The 19291-nt window shown below is 43.3% G+C and overlaps 1 protein-coding gene across 1 annotated transcript in view; it reads right to left on the bottom strand.

Moving 5' to 3' along the window:
• Window positions 1–19291, bottom strand: part of LOC306735724 (protein diaphanous homolog 3-like) — a gene marked incomplete at both ends in the record, with an annotated part of 144443 nt that overhangs the window by 57202 nt on the left and 67950 nt on the right. The window contains 4 exons of the mRNA XM_079217260.1: window positions 4237–4399; window positions 8096–8222; window positions 15724–15853; window positions 18198–18437. Of these exons, the coding sequence (XP_079073386.1) occupies window positions 4237–4399; window positions 8096–8222; window positions 15724–15853; window positions 18198–18437 (660 nt within the window). The remainder of the gene's footprint in view (window positions 1–4236; window positions 4400–8095; window positions 8223–15723; window positions 15854–18197; window positions 18438–19291) is intronic.

Below are 19291 nucleotides of genomic sequence, written 5' to 3'. Positions count from 1 at the left end.
TTTTTGTTATTAATACGACGACCACAGTGGGATTGTAGCTTGTTGGAGGCTCAGCAGGCAGATGATTCAAGCCACAATTATTTAAACTCACTCACATGAAAAGACAATGAAGGCTAACGACACTGATGAGGACCACTCAGCAGGTTTATAGAAATTCAGGAGAAGAGAGAGTCTGATGAAGAGGAGAGGAAGAAGGGGAATAGAAGGGGAAGAAGCTGAATACCAAATGACTGACACATGCGGAAGCTCCATTTCTAAATGAAACCAACTCCTCCACAAAATTAACTTTGATTTAATGTAATAAAACTGTCAGTTGCCTGTGGCAACCATTGATTCACAAATGACTATATTCTTAACGGGCATGTAATCTGGTAAATTACGGGTGGCGAGAATGAGGGGAAAAGAAAAGGAAAGGACAAGAGCACCGACGCATAATACATTTCCAATAAGGAACAATTAAGTGATCCCAGGTTAGTATTCAGCTGGGATGGAAGCCTAATGAGAACCTATTCAAAACTCGGACACTCCTTTTCCTCGTCACGATCAAGCAGCTCCCTCATTGAAAAGTCAAATTCAATTACTGAAAGAGAATGAAAACAACAAAAAGAGCCGTTGCTACCCTCAACCAAAACCATTTCCTACAAACAGCGAGCGAGTCGGTGGTGAAATCAGTGTTGTTTACAACAGCCTCACAGATTGTTCTGCTGATTAGTAAAATGTAACAAGATGCCCAACAAACCTATGATGCAATTGAATGGAAGGTTGCGATGAAATTAACAATTGTGAGCCAATAACAATACGGACCATCTTATTGAGACGGTTAAGTTCCACATCATTTCATTAAACGGGACTCTAGCCACGCTAGCGTGCTAACAACTGTTTGGAATTCAAACCTAATACAATTCACCCTGAGAGGAACGTGAATGCCGGTCTCAAAATTGCAAAACAATCCATGCTAGAATTACTGGGGTATTTCAATGAAAACCAACAATGTCCACCTACTGCTGGGAAAGTAATCACCAAAGTCATCAGGATACATCGTCTGGAAATGAATTTCAACACATATTGCGCCAAGTTGAGATATTTCTCTTAAGAAGTTAAAATTTTGAACTGCTGTGCAAGAGGAAAGGCCAAGGGTCGCCTTAGTCATTATGGTGTGAACCAATCGCAGCCTGAAATAGTTGGAACAAGGTTCATGACAATCCACCCGATAGTTGTGAGGTTATTTCAATCCGAACAGCAAATGTCGTTCTCTTGGTAGTTGCTTTAGGAGAATTCAGGCCACTAGAGCCAGTGGGCTTGGTCCTCTTGAATGCCTGTACAGAAGGCCATGACAAACTTTGGCACAGACTAAGAGTTAACTCCATCTGGTTTCAGTAATATGGCTATGCAGATCTACAGAGGTCTGTAGAGGCTACCGCCCATTTAAACCTGGACATGTTGCTGCTGCCAGCTGCCAGGAAAACAATGATTAGTCAATAACGGGTCGATACAACAAGTGGGCCTGCTTAAGAGGATCACTTTCAAAACTGAGGATCCCTCTTAAACTGCACAAAGACAATAGAACAGGGAGAGGAAGAAAAAAACAGCTCAAGAACATTACAAAACATCATTGTTAAAACAAAAATAAATTGATATGATCACAGCCGGCACAAAAGGGCCTGCTGTCCTCTTGAATCACAGAACCAATTAGCAACCTGAGAACAACAGAAGTAACAAAGAGCCTGTGTGGACATTAACGGACTACAGTGGCATGAAAAATTAATTTCGAGCACATGCAAAGCAGGTTTCATTTGTATGTAAAAAAAAAATAATAATAATTAAAATTAAATATTGAAGGCAAGAATGTTCTAACTAATGAAAAATAATAACTTTGATTTTGAGAGATAGTGAAGACCCTGAAACTACAAAGATAAAATAAAGAGTCATGTGATTTTTGCCTTCTGACAAAGCATTCTTGTTACTTTAATGTAGAGCTGAGAGAGAGAGAGAGAAAGAGAGCGAGAGCGAGAGCGAGAGAGAGCGAGAGAGAGCGAGAGAGAGCTCTCTGAGGGAATTGCCCTCCACTCTCCTTCATCACTGCAGGTCTGCTTCCCCCTCCTCCTCTCCTGGATGTCCGCCATTAGACACGCTCAATTGGATTCCTGTCAGATGTGCGGCCTCGCCCTGGGTCTCCTTCCTACGGGTGACTGAGCTTGTTTTGTGTGTGTGTGTGTGTGTGTGTGTGTGTGTGTGTGTGTGTGTGTGTGTGTGTGTGTGTGTGTGTGTGTGTGTGTGTGTGTGTGTGTGTGTGTGTGTGTGTGTGTAAAAAAGCTAAGCAGCTTTTCCTATAAAAAATTTGTTTTAAATCACCGACAGAAAATGACTGACTGACTGACTGACTGACTGACTGACTCTCACACACACACACACACACACGCGCACACACACACCAAGGCTCAGTTCTCTTCAGGCAGTGGTTTGGAGACAGCATGCACCTATTAGCACCGGCCTTGGCACAGCAGGGTAAAGGCAGACGCAGATCTGACCGAGAGGTCACGCCGCTGAGATTTACTGGATGCCTACGTTCATTGAGCTCGCCTTGGCTTCTCACAAGTTATGTCTGTGTGATGTTTCCATCTGAACAAATTGTTGACCTAACGCATGGGAAATAAATAGCTACCCTGGGAGTCTTGACCATATAATGAGAGTCTTTACCACACTGATACATTTGGTCAGAACACAAAGGCTCCAGCAGAACTCAAGCCTGACCCATGGAGATGAAAGGAAAAGGATCACCGTGCCAGTAGCGCATGTTATGTAATTGGCATTAGAGGAATGCATGGAACATATTGAGGTCTGTATCATTTGCTCTGGGTTTGATTCATATCGGGACACAGCCAGTGATGAACCGTGTGGTGGTTATTAAAGTGAAGAAAATAATCACACCAAAAGGCATCCGTAGAAAATGTCAAAACATAAGAAACAAAGGAAAAGCTTAGCACCGGAGAATGCACATGTTGTCTGAGTTTCTTCGAGCATGTGAAGACTGTGTAGATACTAGGTTACTTTAATCTCAGGTTAGATGCCACATACAGGAGCCAGCCTTAGGTGGCAAATATATAAATAAATAAGATGGGAATTTGTTTATAAAAAGGGAGAGGGCCTCAACGTAAAACAATTATAATATATATAATATTAGCTATTAATACTTCACAGCTAGTCTTCTTATCAAGTTTCTAACGCATATCTGGGAAGCAATGAAAATAATACTGCTCTACTCAGAAGTGACGGTCGTTAGTTTAGCGCTTAGGCCTCTAAACAGTTTACAAAAACACAGTTAACAACGTTGACTGCAGACCTTTCGGAATTGTACATTATGTACAGTACACACAAAATGTCTACATAAGATGCAAAATACACAAATCTATAGACAAAGCGTTGGAGTACGAGAGAATCTGAGGTATAACTAATGATCGTGCAGGAAAGGCAAAGAGGCATGAAATCCATCCGTGTGTGTGTGTGTGTGTGTGTGTGTGTGTGTGTGTGAGGTAGATGTTAAGTTGGGGGTAGGGCAGGAACTTTAGTAGGCTAATTAGCTACTATTATCTGTCGCACCCAGTGGCCTGAGCCACTAATCCTGCTGATTAAACACAGTGGGTCTCCACAGCTCACAGTAGCGCCAGACTGATAAGGCCACGGAGCTCAGTGATGACATAAATGTCGGGGTGAGACTGGACTACACAGGACTGGCACTGTTCTGCCTCGCTTAATACCACACTACACCGATGCAAGAATTGCAAAAAAGTTGAGGTTCTGTCTTGATGCAGCCCAAAAGTAAAAAATGTAAAATACAACTTGATAATGCCGTTTAAGGTTTGACTACGCCAGTGCTGTTCATAAATACGGATGTAGAAAAGCAGGCCTATATTTTTTTAATACCCTTAGTTGATAAATTAAATGGTATTACAGTCCACATGAGTTGGCACTCCAGGAGCTTTTAGTTTAGCAGGTGCAGTTGCTTAATGTTTCTCAAGAGTCAATAAATTAACACATCACTGGTAAACATGCAATCAACAGTGCATTAATTATACTTTTTTTTATGTCAAAATAGCATCAAATACCTCCTCATATCAAAACGCATCAAGGCAGCGCTAATTACACTGAAGATCAACTTGAACAACCCTTGGCCAGCCGATGTCAACCGGATGTTCACATTCACAGTGAGAGGTTAAGAGGTTAGTGCGGTATACTCACAGCAAACATGGCACGGAAGTTGCTGAGATCAGTGAACAGCTCGTCCACAGAGGTCTTCTTGGGATCAACGGCAAAGTACTCGAGCATGTTCTGATACAGTGTCTCCATGTTGCTGTGCATTACCACCAGCTTGCCATACTGCTCCCTGCCAACCTTGCTGAAGCTGTGAGGGTGTTGTCAAGGTCTCTATCACGCAACATTTGTTAATTACATGCTGGAGCAGTTATGCTACTCCCATATTTGACAGGAATATAGGAAGTGTGGGATGAACAAACAAAAAAGTAAACTCATTTACATTTGTCGCCATAAGGATTCGAGGCTGTAAAACAGATAGTCAGTGGTAAACTGCGTTGTCGGCCTCAGGAGCTCTGAGACCGAGTTTGCCGCTCTGACCCCTGTGCAGCCGACAGCATCTGTGACTCATGTCTGGCTGCCGGCAATGTGGTGTTGGTTTATTTGACACGCACAATATTAAATCTATTATCAGGAATCAAAAAAAGAAACGAAAACATTCTAAAAAATAAAATACACAAATAAAAGGAGACACTCACGGTTCAAACTGTTCCAACTTCAACCTTCGCTGCCACTGCCATTTCAAAGCCCATCCAATCAGATCACACATTTACTGAAAACCATTCAGCATTTATTCTTTTTAGCGCTCACTTCAGTCAATGTAAACACGGCAGAAAATGAGGTGCTTGCGCTCTCGGCACTAGTTCTGTGCCAAAGGTGGCAGCAAGCACAGTCTAAGTCTGCTTATGCTTTTTTTAGGCACACTAACCCCAGAAATGTGCTCCCCCTCCACCCACTGCGTGGAGCAATTACATGTCCTTGCACCTCAAAATGTCCCAAGAATAGTGTTGAGACCTGTTCCTCACAGACATGGATATATATCCCACAGCACACAGAGATCCACTGTCGCAAAAAATAACTCATTTTAAGATTGCCTGCACAGTAAGCAGACTGACGGCTTGGAAGGGCGTCTAAAAGGTCCTCCTGGTTAAACCTAGGAAAGCGAAGGGCAGCTCTGCTCTGTTGGTACGTTTGTGGGCGAGGACACACAGGTCATGGGTGTGTCAACACACTCTGGAGAGGTCTCAGTGTCCGAGCAAAGGGAGTGGGAACTGGAGAGCGCTGATACGCACCCTGCCGCCAACCACACACACACACACGCGCACAATAATTGCTTTACGTAGAAATAGCAAGAATGGATTTGCTCTTTAAAAAAAATAACGTCATATATTAATAGTTCTAGTTTCTAAAATCCTGAGCTTTTCACATAATGGTTTGGTAATGAATGACCTTTGATGCGTGACAAAATCAAATCTGGGTTAGAATCCCTTTGAACCAATCTGCTTCTTTTAAAAAGTCTTGGTACATTTTTTAAGTGTCCTTCACTAACACACCAAGAGTCTTACTAATGACCCGAATAACTTTGTCTCATAGCAGATAAGAAGCAAGTGTGTAAGTGTGTGTGTGTGTGTGTGTGTGTGTGTGTGTGTGTGTGTGTGTGTGTGTGTGTGTGTGTGTGTGTGTGTGTGTGTGTGGCCTCTCTGGCTCCTATTGTGCCCCTTCATTACAGCTCAATTGATGGACCTATTTGATGTCTGGCCTCAGTTGAATCTGGCTGTGGATGGACTACCTATTCACAGCTGGATAAATACTGTTCAATAGGCACTGCTCCCAGATTGACTTGTCAGTAATATCCTTCCAAGCCAGGAGCTGCGAGAAAGAGGCACGAGGAAAGCATGAGCAGGTGATGGAAAGCCGGGTAGGGAGAAAAGAATAAATAGCCGAGAACCGTGGTTGATAAGTATCATGGGGTGGAAAATATTTCTCCTCCTCCTGTTCCTGCTCTCCTAAAGTCATCCCCTATTCAAGAGAAATCAGTGGTCCACTGCAGCTCGTTCTCGAGAATTTCTATTCAATCTTGCTTTCTTACTGATCCTTTACTCTTTTCCCGCCATCTATTCCATCATACTTTCTTCTCCCATTCTTCATTTGGTCATTCTCCTTTTTTTTTTCTTCTTCTCCTCCTCCTCCTCCTCCTCCTCCTCTCCTCCTCCTCTCACAGGCCACCTTTAAAAGCTCAGCTCAGAAGTGTAACACTTGACCACCAATACCCTGTATAACTGTATACTCAAGTGGCGCATTAAGTGATAGTGGAACTTTCAAGGTCACCAATGTGACACTCCGAGCTTCTCACGTTTAGCTGGTGACGGTCGATTTTGTTTGTTGGAATAATGACGTACTTCAGCTGCGGGTGAAGCGGTGTCGTCTTTAAAGATGCTTCTTCAGGATGAGCACTGGAACTTCAAGAATAAAAGAGCTAATCTCTTTGCCTTTGATCTAGTACTTTTAGAAATCTTATGACCTGCACGACTGGAAATCTTCAAGGATTTAACTGAGTAATGTTCAGTAATGGTCGTTATTCTCCAATGTGGGATAATAAGGAAAACAATAGTTCCCCTTTAAAGAGCTTGATTATCCAAACACGGCTTGACAATATCGATTAACAGACACATTTATAGTACAGGTTAATAGAGTAATTGAGTTCATAATGAGAGTTGCTGTTTATTTTGTGTGTGTTTTTTACATTCTGTGCAACAAATTATTTTTTTAAATGAAACTTTAAGATTAGATACAATGCTTGTGATGGAAAAAATTAACTTAATTCAAGGACGCACTAAAGTCATAGTCACACCTACGTTGCTTTAAGGAGTTTCCAGGTTGTACAGGAAGTGACTATTAATTCAACTAGAAATGCACAGCATTATTGTGTGAGGTTCTCATAGGCCTCGAGGTAAATATGACATCGAGCAGCCTAAACTGCTCCATTTAGATCTAATATAGGACCTGATGAGACTTTTGGTCTCTATAACTTAAAATCTGAGCCTCGAAGCGCAGTGTTTTTATTTTTATTACAGGCTTACAGTAAGTTTCAGATCTTATTTTCACTTTTGATGGAGTTGCTAAAGTGAGACTTATTTTTTTTGCATAGCACCTGGAATTGCAAAGCAAGGTTGTGAAAGACCGAGCTGTCAAATCCATTCTCAGTGAACCTTTCCGTATTACACTCAAGTTCTCTCCTAACTACTGCAGCACAAGCCATCAGTGCCTCAGCCCCAAGGCAATCGATCAAAACTACATGAAGGAGGCAAGGTACAGGGTGTATTATTGAACACACACACTTACACACCTGGTCTGAGACACACCTGTCAACCTGATCCACTGGAACTACCTCAACGTACAGTGAATAATTAACACTGCTGCCAGACAGATATGGACAGCTGTCAACAAGGGGAGCTAAAGAGGGCGGAGACGATAAAAGTGAAATTGCAGATTTATGAGTTTGTGAAATACCGCTTTTGTTTAATTATCATAAACTCACAATTTAATCAAACTAATTAAACTCATTCCGTCTCCAGCAGCAAACAACACTGCTGTTGTGAAAGGGAAAGAGAGCGACAGAAAGAAGCAGGATGCTCCGTCCCCCTCTCCCTCTGTCCCCTTCATTTTAAAGTTGCCCTCAGTGTGAAGTACCCTTCAAAAAGAGAGCTGAGAGGGGGTAGTGGTACTAAAACCTAATTATGGAATGGGACGCCACTCATGACTTGCACACATCATCAACAGTAATATATATATATATATATATATATATGACTGAGGGTGGGAGAACTATCTTTGTCTCCCATTTCTTTGGCGTTTAAACAGCATACCTCTTTCGTACATTTCAGATCGCAATGAGTTGTAGATAGTCTGTATAAAAACAAAGTGATGGACATTTTCATTTGGGGGGGGGGGGGGAGAAAGAAGGAGAAAGAGGGGAAGAGTCACTTTAAAAAAGTGTGCAAAGGATATCGCCATCTTAGTGAAGAACATGTCGTTTGGGTCATCGGGGGAGGAGAAAGTCTCCAGGTCTCTCTCCAGCTGCAGCAGCTGCTTCTCCATCTGCCTGAGGCTCTTTTCCAGATTCTCTGCAGACACTGACGCACGCCACCATAAATCAACAACAACACACAACACACACACACACACACACACACAGAAATATGTGAAGAAATATGCAAAGAGAAGACAACTCAATTACAGGTACAATCAAATGCATTATTATTTTGAGGCTCTGAAAGGAAACAGAGAAAAAACAACACACACAAAAACAAAGAAAAGAAAAAAAATAAAGACGGGCGCCGGCTAAGTAGCAAAGCATGGTTATTGTGAGTTCACACTGTGCCGGGAACACCATGGGAATAAACAATGACTGAGGAAAAAATAAATATCAAGTGAAGGCTCGTTCAATGCACTGCTTTTTATTATTCCGTTTGCCTCTTATACGCTCATGTGTATGTCGCAAACAATTAAATTCATCCCAGAATACAATGCCCTTACTGACACACAAAGTGTATTGAATGTAAATGTCTGTTATTTTTCTGTAACACAAACAAGAGTAACGGATAGAGCGCCCTTCATCCTTTGTCTTGTCAACAGGTGCGTGGATCATGCAGGTGGGAGAGCAGGGGAACACTGAGCCTAACTTTCTGTTAAGTTGGTCATGGCTGACACTTTAAGCTAGTCACTGAATATAGCATATGGCTTAAATTACCCTGATTAGACCCTGCTTGACAAAAAGGCATAAGCTGCTTATTTTTAAGTAGTTTCAAATGTCCCTTGATCCTAATACATGCTTTACGAAAAGGAGGGGGGGGGGAAATAGAGAAAGAGAACTTCAATGTGGCTAAGCTTCTCACTGAATTCATAGCATGAAACCCATTTACCGATGGGAACAAACTGTCTTGGACTCACAAACACACAGATATTTTAATAAATTGGTCTGCAGTCTTCGAAAAAGAAGAAACGGAGTCTGAGTGCTGTCTTGCAACAGCAGGTGAGGCTGAGCACTTGAATGTACATACACTCATTCAGCTGAGGAAAAGGCAGGTGGCACTTTTCACTTGCCCGTCGCTCATGATTGAGATTGTGTATGCGTGTGTGTGTGAGAGAGAGTGAGAGTAAGAGAAGACCAAACACATTGCATGAACAAAGACTTGCTCATATAACAGTGACGACAGTACATCTACTCTAATAATAATATAATCTGATAATATACCACATCAGTTCTTTCTACTCATTTCTACCCATTGCACGCTGTTTTTGAATTCCATGTGTTCCTGCTTCCATTTCTCCATCTCTGAGCCTTGGCAGTAAGAGTAGAAAGTCAGTTGAAGGCATTGGAAATGTCACAGCCCACCAGTCCTTTAAAAAGTCTCCTCACAGAACAGTGAACAGAGAACAGTGTGAGTGACCACTGGTGTCTCAAATCAGGGCTGTATTCACAGACTGGTTCCAAGTATTTGTTAAGAAATCACCCTGCCAATCTGGGCGAGGAACAGAAAACCTGTTCAAGTAGGCGTTACGGTTTCAGAAGACAAATTCTCCTTTATTCTTATTACTTTTTTTTCTTTTTGGAACAATGAAAGCAATTGGGAAGAGACACGTCAGGGGCTTAAAGGTGCAATGTCTAGCCACTGCTCCAAAGACTTGGAGGTTGCTTTTTTACCTCCAGTGGGTCAATACAATCGTATTTGCACCAAAAAAAAAAGCAGACTACGAACTAACAGCAGGGCAAGAACCGTCACAATCGGTGACCTGTGTGGCGCCGGCCTACAGTTTAAGTTAACCATCCGTGTTTGTGCCATTGACCGGGGGCTATATGATCCGTGAAGGTTTGTTTTTATAGTTTGTTAATAGTTTAAGAAAATAATCCGCATCTCTGTTACACGAAAAACTATAAACCTTTGACTACATGATCAATGATTTTCCATACATCTGACCAATACCCACTATGATGATTAGTATGACGGATAAAATTGTCCAAAAGAGACATTTTAGTAAACAATCAGAAACAGACAATTCAATTCCGTTTCAATAATTGTCTCTCTTTTTTGTGAAAGCCATCCTGCATAACCAAGCAACCACAATCTGCTGAATGAGGTGTGGGCAGCGTGCAGACGTGGAAAGAGGCCAGACGTACAGTCTGCTAATAGAAATGATTAAAGCCCGGTGTTGCGCTGACTGAGAAAAGAGCAAGGGAAGGCGAGACAGAAAGCAAAACAGAGGAATCTCCTCTTGTTGGCGTTTCAATCCAAGTCGCAAGCTTTTTGTTAATGAGGCTCCTACAGGTGGAGAGGCACGTGACCAAGAAAAGACGATGGAAAACATTAAAAAAACCTTTTTAATATTGGTGGGTCATGCATGGTCAAAGCCCGCAGCCAATCAGCTGCTGGAAAAAAGCTCCCGTTCGGAGGGGAGATGGGAAATGGGATTGTGTTGGAGCCTCGGCCTCGACGAGTGGAGCAAAACATCTTCAAGCTGTTTTATGAGTGAGCAGTCAGGTTTGTTACAATCAATGTTCTCTGTATTGAGGTTTTTTTTTCTTCTTCTTTTATTCATTAACTTTTAACTCGGATTTTGCTGTATCGAAGTCCGAGGCACGTATTCAGTTTTGTTACGTGATATGGCAAAAGGGGGTAATAGACTATTTGTATTGCATGTGGTTCACTGAGAAAAGCTCCAATGATACTGCTAATCACAGTAATATATATATACATATATTAATATTGTATTCATATTGTTTCATTAGGCTAATAGAATACATATTTTACTGGCTTTGTTTCCCTTTAGAGCCGTTGTTTATGAATTGATAGAGGCGATTCTCCAAAATGGGGCCGATATATTCCTACAACTGCTGGGTTAGGGATTAAGGGAAGTGGTTAGGTGTTATTGCATATTAATTATGGAGTCGTGCTGGGGGAGCCGGGACCAGATTCTTGGTCCTCCTGCCGTCTGGAGACAGTAGCAGCGCCCCCCTTCGACACAGGCACGGCTCTACCTGTTACACGGGCAACAACATGCTTCAGGTGAAAATCTGCCTGGCACTGATCAGGAGTGTGAGTGTGACAGCTGCTGGAATGTTTTGTTTAACACACAGAAACGTCTTTGAAAACAGATGATGCTGATGCTCTGTGTGAACACGCATCTGTCACAGACGACCTAGGAATTGCGAAATAATTGCTCTGTGGTATGCCAAAGAGCAGAGTTAGAGACAAAAAACATAAAAGGCTGATTCCGAGTCTTCTTTGTTCCGTAAGGCCACCGTGCTCTCGCCTACTCTCTCTGTGTGTATTAAAGCATGAGCGATTTTATTAGCAGTGGGGCCTGAATGGATCTGCGGTCCAGAGGGGTTGCAGACAGATATAGGATGTTTTCGAAGAATAATAATTGGAATATTTGTAGAGGTCAAATGCCCCCCATTGACATCCTTTTATTACCCTGCCAACCTGCTATAAAGGAGACTGAGTGGATGGAGCACACAACGGTGCATACTCACTCACAAGCAGCTCCGCTCCACACGGAGCTCCACTATGCATCATCCTTTGATGTATGGAAATTAAGAGACTGGAAAGAAATGCCGATCTGCCTCCTGAGGCCATAGCCTGACAAGTGTGACTAGACTGATGGTGCCACAGGCTGGGAAGCGGGGACTCGTAATGCAAGAAATCCCGGTGCACACTCTCAACATGCCGCGCGCCGACTGCTGTACATACAGAAAGAGCGTGAAGGTCACCAGGTTGCAGTGGGCTTTCAACCCGAGGCTCATCACTCAGGCCACATGTGGCGAAGCAAAGCTGGAGCCGCGTATTAAAGCAACACCTCACGATCGTTGAATCCTTCTTGATGACTCCTCGGGGGGCCACCAGCCTCGAACAGAAGCCGAACCTAAATAGCTTTCTCGTCTTTGTGACACAAAATGTATGCAGAAGGCTCCATTTAGCGTTTGTGCGTAGCTTTCCAAGTAAGTAGTAATTCGGTTGAAGATCTACGAGCTGAAGTAGCCTGATTGAGCACATTAATACGTCTCTGTGTTTGTCGGATTTCAACATCAAGCTCGGCACCGAGCGCCGCACAAACAAACCGCCCTAATTGCCCAAACCTGACTGCTGTGTGTCGCGCTCCGCGTCTCACAAAAGGAAACAGGAACAGGAGAAAAAAACAGGACAGCGAGCAAGATTGATAGACTCCAAAAATTTAAATAAAACACAGGACAGACAGACACATAGACAAGAAACACAGACAGATCGACACAGAAAGGTATTGACAGACATAAACAGATACATAGAACATGAGAGAGGGAGAAGCAGCACACAAGGGCGGCTTCTCCATGTTGTGGGGAAATAATGACTGTACTGCTGAAAAGAAGAGAGGGGCAAAAGAAGCAGAAAAGACACAAAGAAACCCTGAACTAAGCTGCAGTTTTGCTTCCATGGGAGACGTGACTGGCAACGGGGGAAACGGAGGCTGCGTTACATATACAGTCAAAAGACTGCGGCTTTTTCAAACTAAAAGCGCAAATCATCACTGCTTCCTCTATCCAACCTTGTTTCATGCTCAAGTAAGTTCTTTGGTTAGTGTCAGTGAATGTAACACAGCCTTTTAGTGCGTCTTGAGGCCTCCCGAACGGCTGTCAGGCCCGACAAAAAAGAAGCCACTCAAAAGGCATGGCTTGCAAAGACGAAATGCAATTTTTGTGTCTGAATACGAGATACGGGCGAGAAGAGACACTTAGTGCACACATCTCATCCTGGTGCCAACACACAGCGGGGAAGAGAGGGACGGAGAAAGAGCACCACATCTTTACAGATGCATATATACTCAGCTTGAAAGGCCCACGAGGTGAAGAGGTGGGCAAAGCTTGAAGAGAGATCCAAGGATTGTGCTTTCCATTGATCTTGACAGTGTACTTATGAGTCTCGGCCAAAAGCTCGTGGCCATGCAGCACAAGCGAGGGGATAAAAAAAAATATGAAACACTCCACAGGAGCATCATTATCCGCAGATTACGAAAGCTCCGACAAAAACTTGGAGGGGTCCTTATGCGGAAGACTCCAAACAACAAAGTCACACATTTACCCGTACTCCTTGCCCTTTCCTTCATTCCCTCCTGCTGACAGTGGAGCAGCGGGTAAAATCACCTTTCGAGCAACAAGACCCACGATGTGACTGTATGGCCGCGCGTATTAGTTTTTTTTCACTCACTTACACTACACCTACAGTACGACCGCTTGGATTGTTACAAAACACCCCCCCCCCCCCACACACACACACACACACACACACACACACACACACACACACACACACACACACACACACACACACTAGCGCTCACTACTCCCTCCTGAGAGTTGTCTATGGCAATATGAACAAAGAGCATGGCCGAGTGTCCTCAGACCGCCCAGTCTGTGCATGCTTGCTTGTGACATTTACCATACTCTGGATACAACGGCCAAAACTCAAAGCCGCCAGTGAGTGAGTGAGTGAGTGAGTGAGTGTGTGAGCGTGTGCATTTGTGCGTGTGAATTTGTGTGCGTGCCGACGCGTCAATTCAGAAAGATTAATTTGTTTCAAAGCAACGAGGGATCGCAACCAACATTCAAACAGGCTATTGCTCTTCATCGGAGCAGTCGACGCGGCCTGAAGTATTCGCTTGAAAAATGAAGCCATAACTCTTGTAAAACGTGCTACAGAGAAAGATTAATGTGAGTATCAAACAGCAGTGCAGATGAACAGAGTGCAGCATAGATCAAACGCTAAACTGATAGAGTACCATGCATGTTTACTGAATCAACAAGCGCCTAATCCCAGAATAATCCCCAGGGAGTGACTAAAGTAGAAAAGGTGAGAGTAAAGATCAGAGTAAAACAAGAGAATAGAGAAGAAGAATGCTCTAATTCGGTCTCGGTGAAACGTCGACTGTAGGCCATTCCGATCATGCTTTAAGCTCCGTAAACCACATCTCTGATAACCGCTCAAATACAGTCAAAACAGGCAAATATGAAAAACTAAATGGTGTATAAGTTGTTTTAAAATGGGTGTTACTAGAATAATTTGTTTTCTCCGACTGCAGGTCATTGTCATGCTGGACGTTACCACTGTGCAGTGGTCTGGGGGCCCAGTCTCTTGTCTCAGATCACGTCGCAGGAGCTCAGGTGAACTTACTTTGCTTTGCTGGATGGATTTCGAGGGTTATAGTTCACTGATTTGATGTGACACAATGTTAACATCTGATAAGGTTAATGCTATCACCAGTTGATACAACTGGACAGCCCACACAGCTCATTATTTTTTCATTAGGCTCGCCTTTCCCATCCTTGGGAAGCACTGTGATTGTCCATATCATCACTAGTGTTTATGTCAGGCAATACCGCTTAATGGCCGCCGTCAAACGAGAAGCCAAAGAAGTGCTTTCTAAATATCTAAAACATTATTCAGTTTTAACAGCATGCTCTCACTTGCCTAAACAACATGTTGAACAGCACACAGACAGACCTTTTTATCCCTTATTTAACTCAAAGCTAAAAAGACTGAGTTTGTCAGAGAAAAAACAGAGAGGGAAAAAAGTGTCTTGTTTGTATGTCTTTTGTTTTATTCAAAGAATTGTCCAACTGCTTTCTTACTAATTTAGCCTTCGTACGACCCAGTTGGCAGAGTTCTGCAGGTAAACACCGCCAGGGATGCTGATTTGACAGGAAGTGGATGAACTTAAATTGAAGCCAGCATTAACTGAAATTACAGCAATAGTCACCCTGGGATTTCACCCCAGAAGAAGTGCGATGTAATTTAAGTGTTAGAATTAACAGGAAGCAACGTGGTTGTTTTGCGAGGCAATTAGAGCAGTGATCCTTGCGTGCGTAAAGAGAGTCAATAAAAGATGTGCAGTACCTTGGTGCAGCAAGTCTGTGTTGTTTTTACAAGACCTAGGAAATATACCAAAACCGCCCGTGCGTGTGTGTGGATGTTTGTGCATGTGGGTAATTATTAGTGATGTGTCCTTTCGTGTCGAGGCTTCGATGCGTGTGTCGAGTAATCCAGGTAGATTAGATTAGATGTGGTGACGTTCGAAGCCTCGCGAGCCGGCCGTGTACCGAGCTTCATCTGTGCCTGTGAAAGGGTATTTTATAGTATAGTCTCAAAAAAAAAAAAAAAAAGCCCAGGACTGTGGAAAAATTCTTATTTTTATAGAAATTAATAAAATGGACACATCAACATGGACTAGCAAAGCTGAGGCTCGAACCACAAATCCTCTGACTGGAAGACAGGTATGCTAACCACTGACCCACAGTCACATCACAACTCCCTCCCCAATTTGTTTCCAATTTCACTTTTGACCCGGCAATTATATCATAAAGACAGACACAATATTAATAAGTTAATAATTGATGTATTGGCGTCACAAACATCAAGCTTCACACACCAAAGCCATGGTGTCGTTATGATCACTCTGCCTGTTTTACATGTATTGTCCACTTGGTGGCGCAGTAGAGCAAATGAAGCTCCATGAAGCTTCGGCCCATGAGGGAACCGATTGGATGGAAAGCTTCAAAGCTTCAGGAAGCTTCATCTTGCCATCACTAGTAATTATCAACATTACCTCTGCTAGATCGGTCCACATGCTCCAGCTCTTCAACAAACTTGATCACGTCTGGAAACTCCTCTTCACATACTTGCGCCAGGAAATGGAGCAACGTGGTCTTCTGGTCCGCCGACTTAGTGTCCTTTAGCTGGAGTAAAAACAAACACACACAAAGTTACACCTGTGATAGTAAAAAGATGCATTTAATTTCAGTTCCTTTAGTCTTACGTCATTTGCCAATAGATTCTAAAGACCGGGCAATAAAAAAAGTTCTGATTGGGGACAGGCTGATTGCATATTTGGCACTAGTACCTTGGACTTCCCTTGTCACTTAAAATGTCCCAGGCTCACCCGAACCATATAAGTAGGAGGAGGGGTGTGTCGTGTCTGTGCTTGATTGACGGCAGCTGGCAGGCTGCCAGAGCCCCGGTGGGAACGAGCGACAAAGTCAACAAACTGGCGCTGTAGTCTGCAGACAGCGCGTTGATGTTGGTATTGAAGGGTGAGGCACCGCACCAGCCTCTACCTGGACCCAAGTGACATGTGCGGGTACGCTTTTAATGCAGTTTATTGTGCTGCAGCCGAGCAGTCAAATACATACAGATTGGGAGACTTTAAAAAGACCGCTAATGTGGATTACTGTTAAAAGTTGTGCCGTGTAGCAGGCTGCTGTCAAGCTCAGCGCTACCGTCTGCTCTGCCCACGATATAACGCTGACGTTACTGCTTCATGCTGGATCGAATTGGCTGCGTCGAAGTTGGGTATTCCATTAAATTAATGCGAAACTAGGGGGCACAATCATGAAACCAGAACATTCATTGGATTTGTGATTTTTGTTTTTACTAAAAGGGACAACATGGGACAAGGGATTTACTATATCTATGCTGTAGGTAAAAAATAAACAATAATAATGATCATACTTGTTGCAACACTAGAGAAGTAACAAGATATGTTGTTTTCTATAACCACATCGACAGGATGTTACGTGAGTCCTTTCGGTAGCTCTATGCGTGTTGACAGTACTACAGCTGATTTCATGTCTTGTACTCATGCAGCAGCGCAATGTGATGAGATATACATACATACATACCTACGTACACACACACCTCTCTTTCGCTCACTAACAATGTTTCACTCCCTGATAAATTTCCATCATCACTCTTTTACAGTCTCATTCCGAGATGTCTCTCAGTATCCCCGCCAAACATCCCTCCCGTGGAGTGCGTTGCTGTGTATCTCTCTAGGTGATCTATTGGTAGACAGCAGCATACTCAGCCCAGCTGGGTTTAATTATGTTTGTATTATCTCCTCTAATCAAATGTTCTCATCTCTCTTTTCATTTCTGTTTTGCCAATTTTATTTAATTTTTTTCAAAAAACCTTAAGTGCTCGCTCACAAAAGGTCTTGCTCTGAATTTAGATGGATGGTAATCACTGTTGACAATGTAAACATTTAGCTTTTTCCCCCCCAGTTGGGCCGGGTGCAATTTCCCTGTGCTGTGGAGTGTGCCATGGAATTAAATTGTCAAAACTCAGGGCAGGCACAAAGGTGATGTCTTCCTCTGTATCTGCCGCCTCTGACACCTTGGTTGCGCAACATGCCAGCATGAAGATAAGCAAATAGACACGCCGGAACCGCGGCGTTACAAATGCCACCAATACAAAACATATTCCTTCACAGACCTATATTAATTGACAAACGATCACGCTAATGAAAACCAATCCATCATGAATTTATGAAATCCAAGTTTGTGTACGCACAGGCACTGGTGTTTATGTGAGCATAAGTTCCCCAAGTCAAACAGGGCAGAGAGGTGGCAGTGATGAATGGCTGCGGTGGTTGTTACTGTGGAAACTGCAGTGAGAGTGCCAACAGTTGTAATGTAACCACTGGAGGAGCCTCTATACTTCAGGATTACCCTCTGTTCACACCACCGCTACCATAGAGGTGAGCTTACTGTTCTTATGTCCTCATGCCATTTCAAATCCAAAAAGGTGGAGCATATTTGCTATGTCGCTGACCCACTAAGCACGGGTAGTCCTGCCCGGTGCAAAAGACTTTCAAAGGCCGTTGCCTTGGTTATCTATTCAGAGACAACAAGAAAAAACATCTTGTTGGGCTGACGGTGTTCATTTAAATGAGAGTTTCAAACATAATTTCTAATAGAAGCCATGGTGGCATGAAAGAAAGAAGAAAAAATACACAAACACGTATATATGTATATAGAGGCTGAGAAGAATGCAAGAATAGATATGCAGAGGAATGTCAACACAATCAGAATAATTGTATATGCTTCCTTCAAAATATCATATTAACTTTATATTGCTGCTACTATAGTGCAACTACAAACAAAGCGGTGTCAAATCGATAGAAAAAGTTGCTTACTTCTTGAACATGCATCTCTCTTGTTGAACCCATACCACTGGAGGGATTAAGGGCTCCATAATGTGTGCGGACAGTTGGCGGTATGGTCAGTGTATCAAACCCCTCACCTTGCAGAGGGAACTGAGGTCGAAGCCGTATGACTGGGCATTTCGAGAGCCTGCGTTCATGTAATTCCCCAGCAGCAGCACCAGCTCCAGCAAGCGGCCGAAGGAACGGCTCTTCCGGACCTCATCACAAGCGGCGTTTACAGCCAGGATATCTGGACGGAGGTTGTTGACCTGCTCCTCAAACTGCAGCCGGAAGAGGATGTGGCTGAGGCGAGGACGCAGACGCTTCACGCTGCTCATCTGGAAGAGGGGGAACAGAGATGTGAAAAGGAGAGTTGTAGGAAAAGACAATATAGCACGAGAGGACCAAAGCGAGGGTAAAAAGGAAGATGATGTCAAACAGAGAGAACAAAGTCACAGAACATAGTGAAACTTAAAATAACTACAATCACACTTTTAGCACAGTCTCACGTACAGCCGATCTAATTTAAAAGACATTTATTCAACCGGCATGCTGGAAAGTGTTGCTAGGCAGTGGTAATAGATGCTGGCACTGATTTGATTTGGGACCCAGGTCTGGTAAGTTAATTGTGGAGTTAGTGTCCATATAGGGAAGGCAGCGAAGGGGGTGGAATATACAATAGGCTGCCTTGGATTACCACTCTCACACAATTAGAGAAAATTGGAAAATATTGCATTGGGCCCAGGGCCTGGCCACAACAGTGATTGTGTATGTGTGCGGGGGGCGGTGGGGAGGGGCGCAGGTTCCAATTGTCTGTTTCACACAACAGCTGGCTATGCGGTTTGATGTCCTCCATCAAGGGTTTAATTATAGCTACTGTAATGTTATCAAATGACTATTTCAGTCGATGAGCGAGAGAGCATGCGCGCGTGTGCGTGTGTGTATATAAATAAGAGGAAAGAGAAGAAGCGAGGCACGAGAAGAATATGGCAAAATTAAGAAGCAGCAAGGTTTTAGGAACCAAAAATGGTGCCGAAATGGAGCCCAGAGATGGGACAAATTATGTGATATAAACATTGTGGAGGCGAGAAAATAATCAGAGGAAGCAGGACGAAAGGAAGAGAGTGTCTTCAGAGTGAATGTGTTGATAATACTGCCTTCAGCAGTCCAATGAAAACAGGGGGCTGGGCTC

The sequence above is a fragment of the Taurulus bubalis genome (genome assembly GCF_910589615.1).
Source record: "Taurulus bubalis genome assembly, chromosome: 4".
Classification (NCBI taxonomy): Eukaryota; Metazoa; Chordata; class Actinopteri; order Perciformes; family Cottidae; genus Taurulus; species Taurulus bubalis.
Note: the sequence above shows the minus strand (reverse complement) of the source record. Positions and strands in the feature narration are given on the sequence as shown.